Below are 25197 nucleotides of genomic sequence, written 5' to 3'. Positions count from 1 at the left end.
GTGAGCGTATTGGGTTTTGGTTTTCGTTTTAACGCCTAATTGATTTGTATTTTGCATGCTCGCCTGGGAGCGTCTACAGCCCGAATACAGAGTCAAGTATGAGAGGGATAATGAGAGAGAGCTAAAGAAATGCCCAGAGCTGGCATACACATTTATTTTCCCAGCATGTTGTTGTAATCATTTTCAAGTGCTCAACAAAGCAAGAGCAGCGCCTTGGGGTTGGCACATGCCTTGTTGTTGTCTCTTGCGTGTGTGTGTTGACAAATGTATCTTATTATTATTGATACACATGTTTGTGTTTGGCAAGAAGACACAGAACCGTTCGAAGCTTAGCTACAGTACAAAAATCATTTAATTTAAATAACTTTAAGCACATGTTATATTCCAAGAGCTTGACAACACAAACGAACAAACCTTGTGCTAATGATAACAAAGTATTTGTATTTTGTTATTTGCAATCATTGAGGAAGTTGTAATAAGAACGCAGCACAATAGCAACTTTAGCGCAAAGGCGACAATAACTGGCATTGAACAATAAGCTCCGGCGATAAGAGTGCACATAGAACAATGACGTTAAGCTCGCTATCATATCCGTTCGACTGACGCAGAGACAGACACAGACACTCTATTTGGCACACAGACACATTTCCACTGCTGTCAGCTGCAAAATGAGCAATTCAATTTCATAACCATAAAGCGCTACTCACGCTGTGTAGCTGCAGCTAACTGAAAGTAAGAAAAATAAAAAATATATATATACAAATGTTGCACACAGCATGTGTTGCACCAAATGTGAAGAGGCAAACCTAGCAGCAATTACAATTTGCATGCATAAGCAGTAGTGGCAAGAGCAGACAGTAAATTTAACAGAGACCAAGTCAATTACAGTGGATACAGCCAGACAAAGCAGCCACTGTGCGTATGAGCAACATGCACAAGGCGCAACTAAAGCTAACAAACTGTGCTACAAGTTTTGTCGGAAACGGAAGCGCGCACAAGCACACACACACTAGCACAGTCGTTTGCTGTTGTGTCTAGGTGCATGCAGCTGTAAGAAAAACATTCGCATAAGGTCGTTGCATATAAAACAAAACGAGCAGCAAATGCCAACTCCCAGGCACTATAAAAATCGTAAAAATAGCAGCCAGCTGGCTGTAAAATGTAAGTGAGAGGAAGCGCAAGCTGTAAATTATGCAAATGGCAAAAGCGCTGAAATCCGCGCCTAAGGACTGCCTGGGTAGATAATTGCAACAGAATGTGAAGTGCACTAAAATACGAGTAAATAATATTGTACTAAATTGCACGCAAAGTGAAAGAAAAACAAAATGCAAAGCAGCAAATAAAGCACATGAAGAAAAATTAAATTGTGGGCTAAATATATTCAGTGCCACACTCGACTCGACTGTGTGTGTGTGTGAGTGCTAAATGAGAAAATGCGAAAAAGGCGTCAACGAACAACGAAATTATGCTCTGTAAATACTTGAAATACACCCAGAGCAAGGCGAACGCTGCACGCCAAACTGCAAAAACCCGTCAAGAGCATTTGCTTACGGCCCAGTCCACCGCAGTGCTGCGCACTCGTACAAAAGTCTCAGACCAAAGTGAGTGGCTTTACTGAGATGCTTTGCTCGTAAATCGCAACTAGGTCAGCATCAAGCAGTTGACAATGCAGTAAAGTATGCAATGAATGGTGACGCTTTAAATGAAATTAAATGAAATTACTTTAAATGCAAGCTTGAGCGAATTTTGTTATTATTATGCAGCACTTGCCGGTTAATGAAGCTGTCAAGGCTTGTAGTTTGACTACAGGTAAACAGCTACTGCACTTGGCTTAAATATACACACAAATTAATTTAGTTCACGCTGCATGTTTTAGCATTTTGCTTATGCCTACGGAATTTGCATAGCCGACAGCTAAATTAAATAAACTTTTGATTAAACGCAGAGTCAACGTGGTCTGCGTAATAAATTGATTTCAATTATGGCAATTGCTATAGTGAGCTTAGAGACGCCCACGACAAAGACTGAAAATGAAATTACATTACCTAGCGACCAGTTTTAACCAAAGGCATTGAATAAATTATATAGACAGATTTGAAGACTTGACAAGAAAAACAATTGAGACTTCATGTACTTGAGGTGGGCGTAGAATATATTGCTGACATTCAAATAAGAGTTGAACTTAAGAGTAACTACAGCTAACATTTATAACTAAGCGAGGTAACAGTTTATTGTTCTCTCAAACTCACTCTACTGAAAACTAAAGGTTTAGCATATCAGTCCTATTAATGTCTGCAATCAAAGCAAAGACTTAAATTCTTTGGTGTAAATATTTGTACGTAATAATAATTGCTGCATTAAAATTGAGTATCTAGAGACTTGACGTTTGCAGCAATTTTTCATACTTTATAGTTCAACATAAAAGTAATTTGAAGTAAGTTGCTTTGCCATCAAAAATACGTTGCTTAAGGCGCCGGCAAGTTTATTTGCACGCTCGCCATTTAGGATAAACCACATCAAAGCACATGCCACAAAATCAACAAACGTAACTGCATCAAAGAAGCAAGTGTGAGGTAAATGTAATCAGAATCAGTGACGGCGTCATTTAAGCAATTCCAATAAAAATTGGAGCAAACATCCCCTTGCCATTGGCAGTGCGAGTGAACTGAACTCATTGCCAGTGCCATGCTCCCGACACCGAAGGTGGCTTTTATGAGCGACAGCGACGCTGACAGATGGCAACAACAACAACAACAATAGCAACAAGTTTACAGTTGGGTGGATGGGGCAAAAGGGAAAATCATTTACCAAGTTTGTGGCTGTGTGCATGTTGCGCTGTAATAATGTCAAAATGCATGGCAACTTATGCATCATGTCTGAGTTGTGTTGCTTTCAGCGCTTGCATTTCTTTCATTTGTCACATCATTTCGCTTTAATGGTGTGCCAGATGTAGCTAAAGGGGAAAAATAGAATAAAATAATGTAACTTAAAAGCAAAATACTGCCAGAGCGTGTAAAAGTTGCGTATACGGCTCGTTGCTTGGTACGTGAGCACACACCTAAGCAGATACAATGTATATACGAATGCATAAATGATGAAGTGCGTGCTTGCATTTAGCTTGCATCGCACGTACTCGCCATGCATTTTTGCCTTTGACATAAAGCACTTTATAATGCACACACACACACACACACACACATTTGACCGCACATGAAGTCATTGTATACTGCATTTGATTCATATTTGCTATTTAGTATTATATTTCAATCAAGTTGTTTGCATATGCAATTAAATTTTATGGTGCGGCTAATGGTTTCAGCTTAAATTGCGTATACGCAATGTCTCAAGTTACTCAAACGTATTATATTTGAATTAATAATGCTAATTACTTGCCCATATTAAATTCATATTGCAGCTGTACAACAATTAAAGTATGTTCATTTTAATTGTAAGCTCTTGTGTAAGACTTTGACAAAATTATTTCCGTGCTAAGCCAGCAAAGTGAATTATAATCCTACATGTGTCTGCACAGCAAGTTCATTAGTAAAAGACAAAGTAGACTTGCGCTGTAGTTTAGTCAGCAAAAGTTTATTCAAGCCAAAAAGTGTGTCAATTGCTCAAGGGCAAGTAGACAACCACAGCGATTTGCATAAGACAAGCAACAACATTTTTCACAGCTGCAAATTGCTGGCCACACGGGGCTTGTATAATTTGTGAATGGTTTGGCTTTAAATAGAATCAAAGTTAGCCACCAAGTGCCGCCCATTGCAGCAGCAACACGAGCAGCAACTATTAAAACCAACAAAATCAGAAATAACAACTCGGGCGTCTAGTTTTAGTTGCAGCCAGGGCCACTTGACTGCCTCCAGCTGGCTGACTGTGCAGTGCCCTGGCCTGCCCTGCCCTGTCCTGCCTGCTGTCCAACTGTCTATCTGTGTATTTGTCTGGCTTCGCAACTTGTCCGTGCTGTTTCCTCATAGAGCTGCCTTGCATTTCCGACAGTGTTCGAAGTTTCCGTTTCTTTTACAGCCAACTGTGCATACGTGTGTATATATGTGTATATGTTGGTATTTGTGTGTACTTTAAATCTCAGTCTTGTTTCTCTTTACTCAGATACTTGGCCATATTTGCAGTCTGCTTGCCTCTGTTCTTCCGCTGCCTGCCGCTTGCTTTGACAAGTGCCATTCGTGGAATTTCAAATTAAGAAAAACTTTATTTTGTAACTGTGCATAGTTGCGGCATTTTGTGTTGTTTTGTTACTGTGGCCCTTTAGGTTTTGGTCGATTTACAGCCACTGTCCTGCTCTTGGTTAATCTCAAGGTGCAGCTGTGAGTGCCAGGCAATAATTAAATTTGTTAGAATCGTTGTGATTGTGTTGACTGCGTGAAGAGAGCGTTATGCTTCAATAGATTTTTCATGCTGCTTTCAGCAGCTTTAAGTAAATACGCTCAACTTAAAACTGTTTACGTGTAACTTTTTCGTTGTTAGTTGCGCAAAAGTTATTGAAGAGTTTCCGTTCGGCAGCCAGCTGACTGGCAGCAGGATACAACGATAAGAACACTGACGTTGGCGTTGCTGTCTAATGATGTTAAGGTTATCAAGACAAGATACAGCGAAAAAGCGAGAGCGAGACACAAGCTGCTCAACAAGATGTTATTTATACATAATACGTATATATGTATAAGTAAGAGTAATTAAATGAATGTTGAAACAACAAGATAATCTTATAAATGGCTTAATTGAAGAATATTAGTTAATTGCTTTAAGACTTGAATGCAGCAGGCAACTAAGCAAGCTGTTGGCCTGCTCCTAACGCAGCTTTAACATAGTTATTTACAGACTTAAATTATTTGCTGTGCATGCAAAGCAATAAAATTTACATCCTATGCAGGCAAATTATCACAACGCACTTCACAAGTCCGCAATTTGTTTTATTGTCTATTTAAACGCATGCTTTGTTCACTTCTAAGCTGCTTATCTGCTGACCAAAACGATTCGAAATGGACACTAAATTTACTGTCATGCTCAGTTCATTTGGCACAGGCAGAGAAACAGAGAGTAAGTCGGAGTGAGACAGACATCAAAAGACAAAAGGCGCATGCATGTGTCTGCTGTTTATGTGTTAATTAGCACAACAAAACCCAACTCAAAGTCAAATGGCACGCAAAGAATAAACAAAGCACAGCAGCAACAGCTACAACAAAGGCAACAAGAAAATATTCAAATTTATGCCTGACTTGGCTGGTGCGCCCATGTTGCTCTCTAACATGGCTATGAGTATCCGGTCACAGTCTCACAGCATATTCCACATCCTGTTGTTGTAGTTTATGCAAATGACTAACACACACACACACACACACACACACACCCACGCTAGCATACATGTGGGGCAATAAGTTAGCTGTAAGCCAAGCCGCACTCCACTCACTGCGTGTGAAATTTATTTTGCATAGTTTTAGGCGCGTGCTCATATTTATTATTTACCCTGGCGCCTACACACACCCACACAAGTACGTGTAGGAACAATCAAGCTGCGCCTTTGTTTTCCCCCTTGTCTGGACACTAACTTGACTGTGTGTTTATCTTGCTTGTATTTTGGCTAAAATTTAATTTGGTAGGCGCTGCCATTTGTCGCACACATTTATTTGTCTGTGGTGTGCGCTGCTGTAAGCAATTTATTTAATCTCACATTTTGTTGCAGCATTTAGCACTGATGTGCTTCATTGCCTTTCTCATTTTTGCATAGCGCTTAGATTTATGTTTAGCTCATTTGATAAATGTGCTGGTGGCCAAGGCTGAGCGGCTGGTTGTGCATTTAAATTTATTGACATGTTTTTTGGGTCAAACGTCCACGGGGAGCGCTTTACTTGACTTGTGATTAAATATTGCATTCAACTTGCACTTTACAACTTAATAAACTGCAAAAGCAAATTTAGTTTAGCTTTTTATTGGCTATTTAGGCAAGTAACCAAAATGATTTTGGTTAAATTTTGGCTTGTGGCATTTACGCACTCAACTGTCAAAAGTGCCGCTCAACAGTTTATCGAGCAGACAAACACAGCTGCCTCGTTTAAGCGTGGGAAACTCAGGCGTCGGGGGTGCGAAGCGTGTGCTTTATTAATTTCAATTTGTGTCAACATCAACGCCAAATTTGCGCAAGCCAGTGAGCCAAGCAAAATGATTTAAGCCAGCTGATGACAAAATGTTGTCCATTAGTCGAATTAAAGCGCAGTTTTTAGGGTGTTCGCAGTCACATCACTCATGTTGCCAGTTGTCGCCACGCTGCACTCTGACCCATCAGCCAGCCACCACCCCTCAGCCCCTACTTGTTCGCTCTGCGGGCACTTGACATGCTGTTCATAAAACTCAACGACTGCCCATTGTTGTCCAAATAACAACCATAAAAACCATGATTGATGTGCGCGGCTTGACCCAAATGCATGTTTTTATACCTACTTAACAGATATGCATACATTTTTGTCTCATCTGTTTCACTATAGGCATGCGCATGTATGTGCGACTAAAATATGCTGCCGCTTACTACACGGCAAGTTCATTGAACTTGGGTGTGAGTAAGTCGAGAAGCTGCTGCTTAGTTTTATGGCCAGTCGTTTTTATTATCTACACAAATTTTGCTGGCTTAGCGCGTTGTGTAATGCGTATACGTAATATTCAATTTAATTTAACTTTATGCGACTTCACAGTTCACAGCACTCAGGCACTCAAGCACAATATAATCGCTATTAATGAAAATTGCGTTAAAATGTTGCCAAACAGCAGCAGCAGCTGGCATACGAAACGTACAAACTAAGCATAAACTAAAGAAAAACAAGGACATTGTATACACAGAATGTCTATTAGCAATGTCGCTATAAAAGACACCAAAAAGAACTCATAAAAGCAAATGCTGGCTTTTTATTAAATGTGTGCAATTGCATTTTAAATTGAAGCAGTCTTAATGTTGCTTTTGCTAAAATTAAATGGCTAAATAAATCGACCACAATGTCAACTGCAACATTTTTCTTTTTATTTGGTTTATCAACTGTAAATATGCTTTGGCTTGCTGTTTTTAATGACTGCGGACTTTGCCAAAGCTGCTGATTTATAAGGCCAAGGCGAATGTGTTATTGTTGCTGCTCCTGCAGCTGCTGCAGCAAAGTGAAATGAAATTAATTTGCGGTCGCGCACATTTGTCTTGCCGCTGCACTTTACGCAGCCACAACAGCTGAAATTTGTCAGCCACTGCGATTAGCTGGCAGACTTAAATCCGCATGGCCACAGTCAGCGTCAAATGCAGCATAAACCACATTTAAAGTCACGTAAACGCCAGCACGCTGCTTGCCCCAACAACCTCGAACTCAAGTGCCTGGGCTGCTTGTCTTTGTTATGGCTGGCACACTTAATAATCAGACATAATAGTTGTGGCCGCACAGACAAAGTTCTTCGCCTCGAGCAACAGGTGGCAGCTTTGTGTGCATTGCAACTTGCAACTTGCAGCTGCTGTTGCCGTTGCCGTTGCCTCAACAAAAATTGTCTTTTAATAAGGACTTACGGTTGCCCGAACGCAGCCTTAGCTGCAGCTGCTTAAGCTGGTTAGTCCTTAGGCTGCGCCTGTTCCTTTTACTCCTTTGGTTTTTGGCTGCAAATTTAATTTGGTACGAGCATTAAAAAGGCAATTTCCTGGAGGTGGTAAAGTCAAATTGAAAAAGGCATAATGACTTGCCAAAAAATAAATAAAGAAAAAAAAAACAACACACAAAAAGGCCCGCAGAGAAGAAAAAAATGCGGTTGATCATTAAAAAAGGCTTACAATGTGCCATTTATTACATTTTTATAGCGCCTATAGCCTGGCCAACATAGAAATAAAATCTTGTGTGTGGTCACAAACGAAATTTCTGCGCAGAGTGCAAAAAATTCAATATTCCAGGTACTTACTTTTGATTGAAGCCAATATAAAATAATATAAAGCGAGCATTAAAACAATTTTATAGCCCGATTCGCTATAAATATGGCTGCACTGCCAGTAAACTACGCAATTTTAAATGGAAATGCCAAATTTATTTTTTTAATTAAAACGCTCGAAACACGCATAGCACCAAACACTTCTCATGCAGCTACAAATTTGTGTGAATAAAATCTGCGCAAAGTGTCCCAAAAAAAGGCGATAAAAGTCTTTTACAAGAACCGAACGCACGGCAAATGGACAAAGTTTCAACAACTTTTTGTTTGTGCTGGGACTTAAGTCTCAAATAAGAAAATGACAAAGTCATGCTAGGAAATTGCAGCATTCAAAGACTTCAAAAACCAAAAGCTAAAAGGACTTTAAAATTCGCCTAGTCACGGATGGGTAAAGCGTAGCTAAAACAATAGACGAGCATGCCAAAAAGAAGTCGTTTTAAATGCAAGTCAAAGCAGTGGTCCCATTAATAAAATGGCAACCGAAAACATGTTAAAATTATAAATAAAAAGCGTAAAAATAGCAAAGGCAATGTCTGGCGGCGTCTGTTCTTTTTAGACGATTTTGTTGATTTATGCAGCAATTTGCAGCAACATGATATACTGCCAGGCAACCAGCCAGTCAGCCAGCCAGCCAGCAAGGCAGTGAGCCTTGAGTCCAGCTTTGAATCTCAGTTCATAAAGTAAATATAAACAAAGTGGTAGGCAAACAGTTAAAGCAAGCAACTTCATAGTAAGCACTGGCAAGGCTTTTGAGCCTTGGCTTCCACCATCAATTGGTTTGTTCCACGCCTTTTAGAGCCTAAGGTCATAATTAAAAATTACCTGCAGCAATAATAAGTTAAAGTTTAAGTTTAAGTGACTTTTGCTATAAATACTTGCACATAATTGTTAAATTGCTGCTGTAGCGTTTATTAGATTAAATTGCTTGAGCAACAAAAGTCAAGCTATGGCAATTCATCTTGGGAGCAATTTCCTGCAAGGCTCACTCAGCCAAATCTAATTACCTTAGTGTATTACCAACACACACACACACACATACAATTGATAGCAACAACTTTTACTGTTTACCCTCTAACATTACATACTACAATGTCTGTGTGTGTGTGTGTGTGTGTGCGTTTGTCTGTGTTTTTGTTTCCTTTGCTGTTGCTGTTGCTGTTGACGTGTCTTGTTCACGCCCCAAAAGTAAACTTCCGTTGGCACATCCTGTCGTCGAGGCCCAGACGCCTACGCCTGCCTGCCTGCTTGTTCCCTGTGGCTCAGTTGTTGTCTATCATTTTTATAGCTATTTAAAGCGTCGTAAACATGGGAGCACATACATATACTCTCTATTATAAATAGCTATGTTATTAAATTGAGCTTGTGCGTGATTTCCGCTCTTAACACTTTGTGGACAATGAATTTTATGATCTTGTTTATATTACTTACAGACGGAACAATTTGCGGTTCTATGGATACTCTTTACCATCATTGTTGTGGGCAACTCGGCGGTGCTGTTCGTCATGTTCATCAACAAGAATCGAAAGTCGCGCATGAACTATTTTATTAAACAATTAGCGCTGGCAGGTGAGTATCGAATTTAAAGTCAGTTTCACTTGCCACTGCATGGTGTAAATAAATTGCATCTTAATTAAACGCAGACCTGTGCGTGGGACTGCTCAATGTGCTAACGGATATTATATGGCGCATTACCATCTCTTGGCGCGCCGGCAATCTGGCTTGCAAGGTTATCCGCTTCTCACAGGTGTGTGTGACATACTCCTCCACCTATGTTCTGGTGGCAATGAGCATCGACAGATACGATGCAATCACACATCCCATGAACTTCTCAAAGTCATGTAAGTCCTGCGCCGCAAACTTTTTTAATTGGAAACTGTTTCGCCTCCAGGCAATATCAAGCCAAATTGGTTTCTTTGCCATTTACAGGGAAGCGCGCTCGTCATTTGGTCGCTGGTGCTTGGGTGCTCTCGGCGCTGTTTTCTTTGCCCATTCTGGTGCTATACGAAGAGAAGATTGTACAGGGCCATCCCCAGTGCTGGATTGAGTTGGGCTCGCCGATGGCCTGGCAGGTGTACATGAGTTTGGTCTCGGCCACGCTGTTTGCAGTGCCCGCATTGATAATTTCCGCCTGTTATGCGATAATTGTGAAAACCATTTGGGCCAAGGGCTCCATATTTGTACCCACAGGTAGGTGTCTGTTATAGCTACGTGCTCTGCTGCTCTTCTGCTCTTACTCATTGCTATTTGGCCTAGAACGTCCAGGTTTCGGTGCAGCAGCTACGCGTCGCGCCAGCTCCCGCGGCATCATACCACGCGCCAAGGTAAAGACCGTGAAAATGACGCTGACAATTGTGTTTGTGTTTATCATTTGCTGGTCGCCGTACATAATCTTCGATCTGCTGCAAGTGTTTGGCCAGATACCACACTCGCAGACGAACATAGCCATAGCGACATTTATACAAAGCCTGGCACCACTCAACTCAGCCGCCAATCCGCTCATCTACTGTCTGTTCTCCTCGCAGGTGTTTCGCACACTCAGGTAAGCTCAATATGAAACTAAACACCCAACTAGCTGCTTACATTACATTTGCAGTCGCTTTCCGCCCTTTAAGTGGCTCACCTGTTGCTGCAAATCGTATCGCAACAACTCACAGCAGAACCGCTGCCATACAGTGGGTCGACGGCTGCACAATAGCTGCGACTCCATGCGCACTCTGACCACCTCGCTGACAGTCTCGCGTCGCTCCACCAACAAGGCCAATGCGCGTGTTGTTATCTGCGAGCGACCCAACAAAGTTATTGCGGTTACCAGCATGTCGGAGGTATGATAGCTGGCGCACACGACCCGCAAACGTTCGACGTTTGCGGCTCACGGCCCAACCTCATTCAGCGATGCGGAGTTTCTGTAAGCTGCGCGCCATAGAGGCTTTGACAATAAGCGCGTTAGTCGCCGCTAAAGCCAAAACAAATTGTATATACTATACTTATAACGAATTTCGAATCTACGAATATCTATGTTTGTATGTGTAGCCTAAGTATTTATGCACGTGACTTGGGTTAGTGTTAATTTTAAATCTCTTGCTGTTTCAAGAAATCAAAACTCATTCCTAAGCAAGTTGAACTTAAGTTAGCTTAAAGTATCTATTTAATCGACTGATGTTATTTATTTATGCATTTATTTTAAGTCCAACCAACTAAGTATTTCTATTCACATACTACTTCTATATACTCATACTGTCTAACTGTACATATATCTACAATATATATGTATAAGTTTGTCCAACCAAAATGTAGCGACACTTTAAGTAGCTTCTAAGAATTAATAGAGCATAATGTTTTAGTCAATTTGATCTAAGCTAATATTTATTTCATAATTATGTGTCCAAGGCAAAGAATAAAGGTCAAAGATTCACACAATTTCTCAGCTCCCAATTATATTTCAATAATTTTCAGCACGCACCATAGATTTTCGCTTCGCTTTGTGGTTGGTCCTTTGCGCCTAGACGCACAATGGGCCCAAGGACAGCGACCTGACAGTTGGCCCATTTTCCTTGCCATTTAATTGTTTTGATGACAAAGCGTAACCTTAAATAATGCCAAATTTATTGCGAACAGCCCAAAGTCTACACAACAAATTGATTGACTCACAGTACAAAATAAATACGTTTGTATGCTTTTAATACACTTTGACAAATTTATATAAAGTGGAGCCCACAGGAGCCGTCGCAGACTGGGGGCCAGCAACCAGCAACAAATTGATTTGTTTGAGCCATGCCTTAGTCAAGGACAAAGTGTATTTAAATGTTGCCTGCGTCAATCCTTAATGCCTGCTTGTTTTTATTGTCTTGCAGTTTTGGGTAAATATGCTTTCGGCTATACACGTATTTTATTTGTTTGGCTGTATATTAAAAATAAACATTAGAGTTCGCCTTAAAGTGAAATTCAAGTTACGTGGTTAGCTCTGAATGCAGTTGAGCTGTCGAAATCAAATGGAATATTCTTGGAAATCATGGCTGGGCCCAGTGCACCATTAAGTCATCAAGCCATTAGTGCTGCGTGTGCGCTTGTCTGTGAAAAATTTTGCAATTAGACTTTTGTAATTTACTTGTCAACTTCTAATTGAAATGCCATTGGAGCAGACAGATAACTTTTATGATAACAACAAAGCTGACTCAACTTTATGCAATGTACATTAAGCGGCTCGTATAATTAATTAACTTGGCTTAAGACACAAAATGTTGAGTTTGAAAACATATTCCTTTGGCTTTTCCTTTCAGTATCGAAAGTGGCATAAAAATAAATTCAAAATTTTTGTATACACAACGTAACACGCCCACACACGACGTTCCTGTCATACAACCGCCCACTATAAAATCAAATACCTTTTTAGTTTCGGATAACCAACTCTCAAATTACTGTGCAACTCGAACTTTCCATGTTTCCCAACTATTGCTTTAAGAAGAGTGCCGAGGACTTGGGCTATGAGGTGCTATTTCTGCCAAAGCTGCGATATGACAGCGAGTCCCACTGCAACTCGCGCTGCCGGCTGCGCTCCAAGTCACACACACGTAACTGCGCCAAAATGCACTGCAATGATTTGATCTCATTGCAAGCGCTGCGCGAGCACACGGAGCGCGTGCGTCAGTCCCAGTTGACTGAGAGCAATCACAGTCCGGAGCCCAACAGCGTGCCACGCAATATAGAGTTTCGTTTGCCACCCAACGATCAGCAGCAGGAGCAGTCAGCACGCGAAGCTGCTGGCCAAGAGCCGTCAAGCGAAACTTTAGCCGCGGGCAAGTCCAGCGAGCAGATTGATGCAAATCAGGAATTGCAAGACTCCTGCGCAGACTTTTTCAATATCATATACGAAAATGTATTGGAGGCCGTGCACGGAGCCATTGAGAATATGGTGAGCAAACACTTTCAGTGCATTCTTAGCAAGGTGGATCAACTTACAGTCGACATGTTGCATCAGGACACGCTTCTCAATTCAATGAACAAGGACTTAACAGCGAGTAAGTGTAGACAGGTTAAATAACATGTGCATACCCTTATCCTATGCTGAATCACAGAAATTGCGGAGCAAACTGACACAAGCATTAATCAATTCAAGTTCATAGCGCAGATGCTCATCGATAGCCAAACAATTTTTTATCGCGCGCTCAATCAACAGAAGCGCTCCAAGCAACGCAAGGAAGACCGTGACACGCGTGAAGAGCTGTGCTCTAAGACTAGCGAAGCCACTAGCCAATCAACTCCTATACCCAACTCTGTGCCTTCTGTGCGGCAGCATCAGTTGTGGGAGCAGCAAGACTTGAACTTTTATCATACACAGGTCAACGGCAACGGCATCAACAACAGCAGCAGCAGTAGAGCAGACAAGCCAAAATCAGATTGCAAGCCATCGAGCATGCGTCGCACGCCCAAGGGCGTAAGCACAGCCAGCATGCCCGAACTGCATAGACGCATCTCCTTAATGTCCACAACAGTTCACAAGCTGAAGCAGTCGCAGTGTACGCGCTCACCCACACCCTCCTTCTGGACGCCCACGCAGTGCAGCTCAGCAGGCCGTAAGTCTCGTTGTCAGTGCGGCTCGCCCGCACGTTCGCCAGACAATCATTATCCCAATATCTGCAGCTCCACAGCGCCACGTGGACTGAGACTACGCAGCTAATTTGGTACCACTGAGATCGCAGTTACTTTTAAAATTAACTTTTGCTGCTACTGCTTGCCAACTAGCTATAACTGCCAAGTGTGTGTGCTTCAGAGCAGGAGACACACACAGTTGGCAGTCCTAGCTGGCCGGCACTGGTAGACAAAGTAATAGACACAAAATTGTAATTCTGTTATAAATTGATTGTCGCGACAAGTTTTATAAACTTTATATAAATTGCAATTTGCTGTGTTAACGCGAGAATGGGTGCAATTAATTATAGCTATGTTAATTAATTAGCCTTGGGCACATGCTTTAATTCAACCTGCGCATAATATTTATGTCGACGTAAAATGCGCTGCACAAATGGACTCAGTAGCTGTTCATCAACTGCATAGACATCCTGTCGGCCAAAAACAAAGCTGGCCAAGTTCGAGCCAATAACATTTAACAGGCAACCAGTCAAGGTATAAAGCAAAAAGGACATGTGATAAAGCGATCTATGCTGCTGTGGTTCACTGCAACAGCAGAACTATAAGAAATGCAGCATTGAGCTTAACATACTTACTACTCAGCTGTGGAGTTGAGATAGCGACTTATATCAAAGTCATAGTCACACTGCTCCACGGATACAGGCAGCTTAGTATGTTGAATAGAGCCCGTTACAATGCCAATTTGTGCATTAACTGCAATCCACGCCATAATACCAAATGCAGCAATACTGCTAACAAACATGCTCTGTGCAAATAATTTAAATATAATACTGGTTGGCTAGTAGATTAAGCTCACCTTTTCATTTACCCAGGGCATAAGCATGCCCACCGTAAAAATGCCCAACATAGGTCCATACAGACTTGACTGCAGACTGGCCGACAGCTGCAGCACCATGCCCAAGTGCTCCACTACATAAACCATAAAAATTGAGCTAATGCCAAAAACAACAACTACCAAGCGCATTGTCCAGGCTACAGTGCGTTCTGTCATGCGTTTGTTGCGCATCTTGGGCTTAACAAAGTCCTCCAGTATAACAGCGGAGAGTGAATTGAGCAATGTGGAGAGTGAACTAAGCGCAGCGCTGAATACAGCGGAAACAAACAGTCCAGGCAGTCCAGGTACAGCGCCCAAGACACGCATAACTAGCAAAGGCACCAGCTGATCTCGACGTCCAGCCAGCTGCAAGAAAATAAAATTAAACTAAGCTACGCTAAGCACGCGCTACTTACACCTGTGGACATGGGATCGCAGTCGTAGTACGTAGCATAGGCCACCAGACCCACATAGACGCAGCCCAAATAGAGCAACGTTAGGCCAATGCTAAAGTAAATGAGTGTTTTCTTGATATGTTTCAATGAGGGTAAAGACATAAAGCGCTGCACGGCTGCTTGATTAATGGAAGTATTTTGTAGCTTCAGGAATGTGCCGCCCACAAATACTGCAAAAACACTCAAACGCACTGTGGGATCCATAGTAATTCTATACAAACATTAGAAATTAGTTAATAATTGCTTTTAGCACAGCTCACAGCTGCATACTCAGGTGCATTGAGGCGACCGCCTTGAAAGTTACGCTGCCAAACCACATCAAGTCCGCCCAGATCCCACGTGCCTTTGATCATAATCACCACCAGCGAGCCATACATAATAACACTTTGCACAGCATCTGTCCACACCACGCCCTTGACACCACCCACAGTGGTATAAAAAGTGCAAATGATGACTACAATGGGAGTTATAGTGTGTACGCCAACGCCACTGGCTTGATTAAAAGTCAAAGCCGGCACATATACTGCAATAGGCAGCCAAATTATCTGCAAAATAATATATATGTTATGTATAATATTATAAGTAAACAAAATGAGCTAACATTAAATATTAACTAAGCTATGAACAAAACAGTAAACAAACTATACAGTTAATTCCAAACTGGTAGAGTATGGGGTGCATTGAAAATATCCAACCTGTAAACTAAATAGTAAACAATGAACAACAATGTTTGGGTTGCAAACAAAATACAAATAAGTATAAACCATTAGTTGTTGATATATAATACAGATTTTGTTTTTGATGGGCAACAGAGCCTTTGGTTATTGATGTACGAAATTTCTATTTTACATTTTTATCTATGTATGTCATAGCATGCGTTTATTTATTTTTAGATAAAATTAATTTACAGATTTTATAGGCTATTTTAATATTTTATAATTTTAAACTTTGAAGCACGCTACTTCAGTTAAATCAAATCAGATTTGGCTGATTTATACCACGCTAAGCTCGCGTAGAAATTATTATATAATAAGCATAAATACAATAAGCAAACAAACAAGAGATATATTTGTGAAGCATCAAAATCAAAATTGAATGCTTTAAAAAATATTGAATCAAGTTATGAATAAAACTCACCGCCTTGAGCACATAGAGCGAAGCTCCAAACAAACGCATGCGTCGACTGAAGCGTCTTTCAAAGTACTGAAATTAAACAAAATTGTTCAAGGCTGCAAAAGTTAATAAATTCAATACTAAAGACATTACAAGCTAAAATTAAACAGCCTTTGCTAAACTTTCATTTACATTTATTTGCAATTAAAATTTTTCAGTTTATTCTATAGGCTCCAGCTCTATATCCTGCTGGGCTATGCTTTCATAGCGGCCATACCAATACTTATGCAGCACAGGCGTGACGAGCTGCTTATCGACTTGACGCACATCCTGTTTGCCAAAGTAGAGTGTGGCCAGCAGTGCGCATAAAACTGTGCCCAAGGCACCAACGAATGTGTACCATAGGAAGGATATTTCATGCAGACTGGGACTCTGTGCATGGCTATAAAAACAAAAAGGCAGCATGTTAGTCTTGTGTTAACTATAATGCATTAACATACGCTTGGCTAGTTGCATTCCAATTGACAGGCAGCTCAAAGGTGTAGTCACAGTCCTGCACCGATACGGGTTTGGTAGGAAACGTCATTTGCCCAGTAGCTAAAGCAATCTGAGCACGCACCACAATGTAAGCAGTGAAGCTAGTGGCAAATGTAATGCCCGTCAGCAGACTCTGTAAGTATGTTGTTTAAACAAAAGGCTTTTGTTGCAAGTCTGTTGTGCACAACACCTGTGTATTTACAAACGGCAATAGCATGCCGACGGAGAAGGCGCCCAGCAGTGGGCCGCAGGTGATGGCAGCTACTGTGGAGGAAAGCTGCATAATCTTGCCGAGCTTCTGCACAATGGGTACGCTGGCCATGGATATGAAGCCAAAGATGACAACAACTGCTCTCATAACAAAGGCAGTCTGGCGTTCGCTTAAAGGCTGCTTGCGATGTGGCTCCACAAAGTCCTTGAGCACCACAGCGGAGAGCGAGTTGAGCGCCGTCGAGAGCGAGCTCAGCGCAGCGCTAAAGACGCCGGCAACAAAGAGGCCCACCACGCCTGGTATAGCGCCAGCGTTTTGCATTACATACAAGGGTATCACCTGATCCTTGGCACGTGCAAGCTGCAGTCATAAATTAACAAAAACTTCAACTGTAATTGCTATTAAGACAATGCGTTAACATGCTTACGCCAGTGGTGATGGGATCACAGTGATAGTATTCTGCAAAGGCCAAGATGCCCACATAAATGCACATGGCCATAACCAATATGAAGCCAAGTAGTGACAGCACAAGCGTTTGCCTGACTGCTTTTAAATTGGGCAACGTCATAAAGCGTTGCACCGCTGTTTGATTAATGCAATTGGCCTGCATTTTGAAGAAGGCGCCACCCACAAACAGCGCCAGAAAACCCATACGCACTGTTGGATCAAATGTCATACTGTGCAAGCACAAAGCTGCTGTGTTATAAACATTTTATTGCAGCTGCTTATACTTACTCTGGTGCCACCAAACGATCAAATTGACGATTACGTTCTAGCACAACCGCCAAGCCGCCCAGATCGTAGGTGCCCTTGATTATAACAAAGCCCAAGGAACCAACCATAACTAGGCCTTGTATTACATCAGTCCAAATGACGCCTTTAATGCCGCCCTGTGTTATGCGTTATAGACAGCAAAAGTTAAATATTAAGCTGGCTACTTACAATGCTGGTGTAAACTATGCATAGCAAGCTGGTTATGGGCACAATTTTATTAACGCTCAAGCCTGAAACTATTTGAAAGCAAGTGTGACTAAAAGTTCTCTTAAACTTTATATATTTTGTAGCTTACCTTGGTTTAGTGTTAAGGCAGGCACATAAATGCAAATGGGTTGCCAAAGGATCTTAAAGATTTCATTATATTAATACCAATGTAAACTTTAATAAAATACTTACATTCATTAAGACAAACAGGCAGGAGCCAAATATGCGTACGCGACGGTCGAAACGTCTTTCAAAATACTGCAATTAAAATAAATGCATATGATTAAAGTCAGGCATCAAATAATTCAAGCCTACAATACACGTTGCGCTAAAAACAACAAAAATTAAAATGCATTTCAAATGTAGCTAGACTTTATTAAACAAATTGTGCTAAGTGTAAGTTTAAGCTTGCGCCTTGCGCTTAAAAAGTTCTTCCAAGTCAACAGCTTCATAATCTTTTTTGGGCAGAAAGCGACGCATGCAAGGCGTCACCAAGGCAGGATCCATTTGGCTTACATCCTGCCAGCCAAATACGAAGCTAGCTAGAATAGCTACCACTGTGCAAATGACGCTGCCCAGCGCAGTGTACCAAAAGAAAGACAAATGATACAGATTGCGATCCGTTGAAGCGCTGCGAAAGTAAGAAATGAATTAAAGTTGCACGCTTACAGTTGACCGTATTAACCTATATTCATTTATGCTGCGCCAAACTGTAGCATTGTCATACTCATAATCACAGCCTGCCACGCTTACAGGCATTTTGGGATAGCGTATTTCGCCGTGCATTTGTGCCAGCTGCGCCTTGAAGCAAATCCAGCCGAGCGCCACAAAGGAAACCAAGCTGCCCGTCAACACGCTCTGAAATAAGCGCAAGCTGCTTAGGCAAATCCAAAGTAAGCTTACGAGCTTACCTTGCCATTGATCCAAGGCAGACAGACGCCCATTGCGTAAATACCCAGCAGTGGACCCATGGAAACGGCAGAAGTCATTGTTGCGAGCTGTACAACCATGCCTAGTTTTTCGACAATGCCGACCAGACCAATGCAGGATAAGCCAAAGAACACGACGATGGCGCGCAGTAAGAGTGACGTTTGCCGCTCGCTTAAGGGTTTTTTCAGCAAAGGGCGCACAACGTCCTGCGAAATAACGCAAGCCATTGAGTTGAGCCCAGTGGAAAGGGAGCTCAATGCAGCGCTAAATACGCCAGAGACAAAAAGTCCTGGCAAACCAGGCAGTCCGCCCAGCGTGCGCATCATAAGCAATGTAGGCAGCTGATCGCTGGCTTGAGCACGCTATAAGCAAGAATTATAAACAGAACTTATAGCAATAGAGCTAGCTAGCTTACCTTGGTGCTAAGGGGATCGCAGTCATGGTAGACAGCGTAAGTTACCAGGCCCATATAGGAGCAGCAGCTGAGCAAAAAGATCAGCAGCAGCGTGAAGAGCAACATGGATTGCTTGGCATGCTTATAGCTGGGCAACGATAGAAAGCGTTGTATGGATACCTGATTGACATCGGATGATTGTATCTTATGCAAAGTGCCGCCCACAATAACCGACAGCATAGATAGACGCACAGTGGGATCCCAAGTCCAGCTGTCAACAAGTCAATTTGCATATTAATGCTAACAAGTTATGAAGCTGCTGCACTTACTCTGGCACATTAAGCCGACCACTATCATTATTACGTTGCAGCACCACGCCCAAGCCGCCCACATCATACGTACCCTTAATGCACACAGTCAATATAGAACCGTACATAACGAAGCTCTGTATGACATCTGTCCATATAACCGCCTTCAGTCCGCCCTGCAATTTAAACAATACATATGTTTGTGGTCTGCTGCAACATCAAGTAAACTTACCACACACGTATAGAAAGTGCAAATGATACAAACAATTGGCGTAATTACGTGTATGCTGGTGCCAGTCACTGTAATATTAAATATTAGCATATTTATTGCTAAAGGCGACCGAACTGCAACTCACCTTGACTGTAGGTTATGGCAGGTACATATAAAGCAACGGGCAGCCAAAGCATCTAGAAAACATAAAAGTATTAGCTGCTGGCGTAGGCTATCCACATTGAATACTTACAATGCCCACAATGAACAGCGCGGAGCCAAAGTTGCGTATGCCAGCACCATAGCGCAGTTCAAAATACTAAGCAAACAAATCTCTATGAAAATGTTGACAAATACAAAGCAAAACATGCAAAATCCAATCGTGCTATACGTGCTGTATGTTAGTTAGAATTCAACATAAAAAAAAACGAACACTAGCATATGAATACGAAGCACATTAGATTAATTCAAGTGAAATGCATGACGTATACGTAACGTTGTACACATATAATACACATTAGGAAAGTTCTATTGAAACACTGCGTTTGACCTATGAATATAATACACACATAGTTCAACTGTAATACACATTACCAACATTCAATTGAAACACATGGCGTATGCTTAATCACAGCTTTTATTTGCAAGTACAATATTGAGGTAGTTCCTACATATTTAAGATTTTTGTGCCTCTTCGGACTTGAACATGCTCTCATCCAGCTGCACGCTGGCATAGCGATTGCTATAAAAACGTCGCATGCAGGGCGCTAGCAGCTCCGTATTCACATCCGCCAGCTCAACGCGTCCAAACAAGTAGCTCGCTAGCCAGCTACAGACAACGCCCACAATGGTGGCAAAGAGCGTATAGTACATAAAGGATATATGAAATATTTGCTGCAGAAAGCTAAACGAGCTGTAAGTTCGCCATGTTAGTTGTTTACAAATGAGCGCCAATGTCAGCTACTTACGCCTCTGCAGCAGCATGGACAGTGGAGTTCGCGGGCGTTGATGTGGGCAGTGGCTCGAAATCATAATCACAGCCCGCAGTGCTGACGGGCTTGGGCTCGTAGTACAACTCGCCGCTGAGCTGCGCATTCAGACACAGCCAGCATATAAAAACCGCAGAGCATGCGGCGCCCAAAAGTGCGCTCTAAAAAAAAACAGAGCTCGTTATACAATTATTTATAAATTAAAAGCGTGTACAAACTTTGCTATTAATGCGCGGGCAAAGCAAGCCCGCTATAAATAGAGTTAGCAAGGGTCCTTGACACAAGGATAAGAGCGTTATGCACATGTGCATAACATGTGTGCCCATGCGCTCCACCACAAAGACTAATGCAACGCTGATAACGCCAATTATGACAGTACAAAGACGCATGATGAGTGCGGTTTGTTTGTTAGACAAGGGCTTGCTGCTTAACGGCTTGATGTAGTCCTCCAGTATAACAGCGGCCATGGAATTGAGCCCTGTTGAAAGCGAGCTAAGCGCAGCGCTAAAAACACCCGCAACAAACATTCCAGGCACGCCTGGAAAATCACGCAACGTGTCCATTACCAGCATGGGCACTAGCTGATCCTTTGCCTTAGCCAGCTGCAACAAACAGTTTATCAAATATGCTCTAGTGCTTAATGTGTAAACAAACCTGTGTAGTCAATGGATCGCAATCGTAGTAGCTGGCAAATAGCAGCAAGCCATTATAGAAGCAGATAATGTGCAGCAGCACCAGACCGCCTATAAATATAATGGCTGCCTGGCCCATGGCCTTTGTGTTGGGCAGTGATAGATAGCGCTGTGTTATAATCTGATTGCAGCCCAATTGAAAAGAGGAGTGCGCCATGTAGCCCAAGAATACGCCAAATATAGACATGCGTACTTTGGGATCAAAGGTCAAACTGTTGGCAAACAATTTAGCTGAAATATTGCAACAAATCCACTTAAGCCAATTACAACATACGCTGGAAACTCAAGCCGTCCACTGTCACGATTACGCTGCATGACCACATCTAATCCGCCCACATCTATGGTGCCCTTAATCACAATAAAGAATATGGCGCCCACCATAATTACGGTTTGTATGACATCCGTCCAGACGACAGCCTTCAGTCCGCCCACAGTCGTGTAAAATATGCAAACAATGCACACCAATGGCGTGATAATGTGCACATTTATGCCAGTCACTGTAACCAAACGACCAAACGTGTAAAATGCCCCAAGGCGAGCTTGGCTATTGACTTACCCTGATTGAACGCCAGTGCGGGCACATAGATCACAATCGGCAGCCAGATCAACTAGATAGCGCGCTAATTAGTCAGTTTATGCCAATTAAATACGTTTCGTGTACTTACAGTGGTAATGGAGAAGAGCGTCGATGCCACAAAACGCACGGACTTACTAAAGCGCAGTTCAAAGTACTGTAAATATTTTTTTGCGACGTAATTTTTCATTTCACAAAAACATAACACAAGCGCATAACTTGCTTTACAAGCTGGCGTATGCTTAAATACATATTACACATACGCCATGTTGTACGTAGCTATTGCTGCATTTGGCTTTGTACATGGCCAATGCTTGTTATTTAGAAATATTTTTTCCGCAGAACGAGTCATGCAAACGAATTGGAAAAGAAATTCACAGTGCATTGCACACATTAAATAACTGGCAGTTAGCTTAAGCTTAAACAAGTTATACAAACGCTACTGAACGCTACGTTGATACGAAATTAGATAACAATTGTTGTGCAACGTGCAATAAAATTGAGTTTATAGAACGCTCAACTTACCTCATAAGTGGAAGTCAGCTGTAGATTGCAAAAGACAGGCAGAAAGATATACCAAGATATAGCGCCAGATATAGCCAGCGTTATAAGTATAAAAGCATATTGAGTGCCATATACATAGATTTCCGTTGAGGTGCCCAGCAACGAAATGCCCGAAACAAAGCTGTAAATAAATGTATTCATTTTAATTGTTGCTCTAATGAAATATATTAGCAATGCTATAAAAACCATTAAAACTTGCTGACAACTTGCTGCTGGCAGCACGCAGTCTAGTTCATAAATTTAAAAAAAGCAATAATGCGACAAAAATAAACGCAAACAAGTGCGAAGGAACTGCGAGTCGTAATATAATTGCAATTCAAAGCACGTTGCCCGAATTTGTTTCAAAAATGCAAACAATAACAGCAAGCAGCATAACATAACAATAAAAGGCTCACAAAACAGTTGGCGACCGAACGTGGCAGCAGACTCTAGCGCCCAAGCACAGTCATTAATGCAACAAGACAAAAAAAAAAAGCAGAAAGGTGCTTGACCAAACGTGTTAAATCCAATGGTCGGCAACACTCATTGGAATAACCAAGGACGAGCGCACTGCTCGTCTGAGTCGCGCGCACAAAAATGAAATGCTAAAAAGAAAAGTAATTTGGCAAATAATTTGAGTTTGTGGCTGCCATAAGTTTAAATAACTTCAATCAGGCTTAGCTGCAAGGTTCAGCGGCAGCGGCAGCGGCATCATTAAATTGTATTTATGCTACAAACTGAAAGTTCCGCAAGCAGCAGTGCACAATCAACTTGACCCAGACACTGATTATATTATTGAGTGTAAATATCTGGTAACCGTTGAAATTATTATTAAGCTTTTGTTGCTGAATTGCGTATACGCACTGTGAGAGAAAAAATTAAATTAACTGCAGCACTCTTCCTTATTTTTCTTTTATTGACAATAAAGATTAAGTTAACGAAACAAACTCGTGCGCAATTCAATTATAGGCCAAATGACTTAACTGCCTGACTAACGTATTCCGAGCCGCTGCCATGCCACGTCAAGGCAATTAATTGCGGTATGCCAACAAATACGCATTTACATATGGTTAGCAAGCAGTGTGGGTGGATGTGGGTGTTGGCCGTTAACTCACCTAGCTACCAGTGATAGCGATACAGGAAGCACTTTCATTTTACGTCCACCCACCAAGTAATCCAATGCTTCGGAGCCACGTCGCTCCTCAACGCCAGCTGCGCCGGCAGCGTCTTTATCATCAGTGGGCACTTGACCATTTTTGCTTTTCTGCTTTTTCTCAATGAAACCGAAATAGAAACCAATTACGGCGCAGACCACCAACATGGCAATGAAAACCAAATAATCAACAATGCCAAAATGTTGCAATGCGCTGCTTAAATCCTTCACGCTGAGTCTCTCCGTGGTGCCGGACGTTAGTGATTTGGTAGTAGTAGTCGTTGTTGTTGTTGTTAATTCAGCTGTGCCTGATGATGTTGTTGTTGTTGGGGTTGTGGTTGGGGTGGCTAGGCTGCTAATTATGGTCTGAACTGTCTGCGCCATTGTTTGGCCCACTGTCGATGCTGTATCAGCTGTCATAGTTGTAGTTGTAGTTGCTGCCTGCAGCACTTGCGCCGTCGTCGACGTGGCCGTTGCTGTTGTTGTTGTTGACATAATTCTGTAGACCACAAGTTGGTTTTATGTGTTTATTTTTATTGACTTCCTGCCGTGTTGCTTTCGAGCACTTTTTGCTTTAATGCGTTCAGCTTTGATTGCTTTTACATTAGGTCTTTCCGCACACACACACACACACTCACGCACAAAAGTTTACAGCTACGAGAGCTACAGTTTTCTTTGAATTTTCATTAAGCTGTTGCCAACTATGCTATACTAATGGCCAGCACTTTCAACTTGGCCCATTCGCTACGTAGATTAAATTAGTATGCTGCGGATTTGTTTTAGTTTTCCTTAATGTTTTAATATTCACTTTAATTCACTTCATTAAAGAGCAGCGATCCTTGTCACACTTTTCCGTTCAAGGCGCTCATACAAGTGCAACGCAGCAACCGCAGCACAAAACTAAATGAACAAATGAACAGCAACTTGGCAGCTAGCTCGAGTTTAAGATCTGTTGCGCTTATCAAAAAGACTAGCTCATAATTCATATACTAGATCTTATGAGTGCGCGTCGCGGTATAATATTTATTGGATAAATATATATAAAAATAAACACCCCCACTTGCTGGCGTGTCTGGCATTTAATGCTCCAGCTCAGATTTGTACGCTTTATGGCTACACAAATTTATATATATAGTAAACTGGTATCATTCACAAAGACTGTGTTTTTTGTAGTTTTTTCTTCTAGCCGCAGTAGATTTATAACCGCAAGCGCAAACTCTACAGCTTTAATTGCTTCAGTTGCTTAAATATTAAAGATTGGATTGAACTAGTTACACCCAAGTGACTACTGGTAGCAGTTTTCTGAATAAATAGTTTTTACTTAGAAAAACTATAAAGTAATTTGAAGCTTGGATTAATAAACATTTATTGCTATTTTTATTTTAAAATAGTTGAAAAGTTTAAGAGAAGTGTAAATGCATTTTGCAGCGTCTTCAGATTTATTTACAACACGGAAAATTTATTTACAGTGGTGCTAATCGTGGCCTGACGTATGCGTGATAATAATCATTAAGAAAACACCTACGTAAAGACAAATGTAAGCCAGAGATAAACTCAAGCAGCCGTCGTAAACAGTCGCATAAGTCTGACAATTGTCGACTCATCAACACTTGCACTTGTATTTGATTGGCTCCAACTATGCAGCTAAAGCACTTTAATGGACGGACAAAGGCAAAACGCATATGCG

The 25197-nt window shown here is 41.6% G+C and overlaps 4 protein-coding genes across 8 annotated transcripts in view; 2 read left to right on the top strand and 2 right to left on the bottom strand.

Annotated features, from left to right (window-relative positions):
* The window catches only part of LOC108601833 (cardioacceleratory peptide receptor), a 31030-nt gene extending 19666 nt beyond the window's left edge, over nucleotides 1–11364 (top strand). The window contains exons 3-7 of the mRNA XM_017989774.1: nucleotides 9390–9525; nucleotides 9600–9797; nucleotides 9886–10146; nucleotides 10213–10498; nucleotides 10553–11364. Of these exons, the coding sequence (XP_017845263.1) occupies nucleotides 9390–9525; nucleotides 9600–9797; nucleotides 9886–10146; nucleotides 10213–10498; nucleotides 10553–10787 (1116 nt within the window). The 3' untranslated portion in view covers nucleotides 10788–11364. The remainder of the gene's footprint in view (nucleotides 1–9389; nucleotides 9526–9599; nucleotides 9798–9885; nucleotides 10147–10212; nucleotides 10499–10552) is intronic.
* An 876-nt stretch (nucleotides 11365–12240) lies between these two features.
* On the top strand, nucleotides 12241–13855 carry LOC108603649. 2 transcript variants are annotated; one of them, XM_017992616.2, is made up of 3 exons: nucleotides 12241–12974; nucleotides 13032–13529; nucleotides 13597–13855. In XM_017992616.2, the coding sequence occupies exons 1-3, from the start codon at nucleotides 12395–12397 to the stop codon at nucleotides 13617–13619; spliced, it is 1101 nt and encodes a 366-aa protein (XP_017848105.1). In that variant the 5' UTR covers nucleotides 12241–12394; the 3' UTR covers nucleotides 13620–13855. The 2 variants fall into 2 exon arrangements, with proteins under 2 accessions (XP_017848105.1, XP_017848104.1); XM_017992615.2 differs by having other exon boundaries at nucleotides 13032–13854.
* A 30-nt stretch (nucleotides 13856–13885) lies between these two features.
* LOC108603647 (sodium-coupled monocarboxylate transporter 1) lies at nucleotides 13886–24393 on the bottom strand. Of its 4 annotated transcripts, XM_017992612.2 has the most exons (10): nucleotides 23473–24393; nucleotides 22340–22499; nucleotides 19813–19878; nucleotides 19705–19756; nucleotides 19581–19648; nucleotides 19370–19524; nucleotides 19062–19311; nucleotides 18628–19008; nucleotides 18402–18574; nucleotides 18052–18347 (listed from the first exon to the last, which is right to left on the bottom strand). In XM_017992612.2, exons 1-10 carry the CDS (start codon nucleotides 24003–24005, stop codon nucleotides 18119–18121), a joined length of 2067 nt encoding a protein of 688 aa, XP_017848101.1. In that variant the 5' UTR covers nucleotides 24006–24393; the 3' UTR covers nucleotides 18052–18118. The 4 variants fall into 4 exon arrangements, with proteins under 4 accessions (XP_017848102.1, XP_017848101.1, XP_017848103.1 ...); XM_017992614.2 differs by lacking the exon at nucleotides 19813–19878; XM_017992611.1 differs by lacking the exons at nucleotides 18052–18347; nucleotides 18402–18574; nucleotides 18628–19008; ... (3 more) ...; nucleotides 19705–19756; nucleotides 19813–19878 and adding exons at nucleotides 20034–20472; nucleotides 20528–20709; nucleotides 20767–21150; ... (2 more) ...; nucleotides 21797–21848; nucleotides 21906–21971.
* On the bottom strand, nucleotides 16191–17649 carry LOC108603650 (sodium-coupled monocarboxylate transporter 2-like). Its single transcript, XM_017992617.1, has 5 exons — nucleotides 17471–17649; nucleotides 17163–17412; nucleotides 16715–17095; nucleotides 16488–16657; nucleotides 16191–16429 (listed from the first exon to the last, which is right to left on the bottom strand). The coding sequence occupies exons 1-5, from the start codon at nucleotides 17575–17577 to the stop codon at nucleotides 16207–16209; spliced, it is 1131 nt and encodes a 376-aa protein (XP_017848106.1). The 5' UTR covers nucleotides 17578–17649; the 3' UTR covers nucleotides 16191–16206.
* Nucleotides 24394–25197: the final 804 nt, after the last annotated feature.

Source organism: Drosophila busckii, chromosome 3R, assembly GCF_011750605.1.
Source record: "Drosophila busckii strain San Diego stock center, stock number 13000-0081.31 chromosome 3R, ASM1175060v1, whole genome shotgun sequence".
NCBI classification, from domain to species: Eukaryota; Metazoa; Arthropoda; class Insecta; order Diptera; family Drosophilidae; genus Drosophila; species Drosophila busckii.
This window is presented reverse-complemented; position numbering and strand designations above follow the sequence as displayed.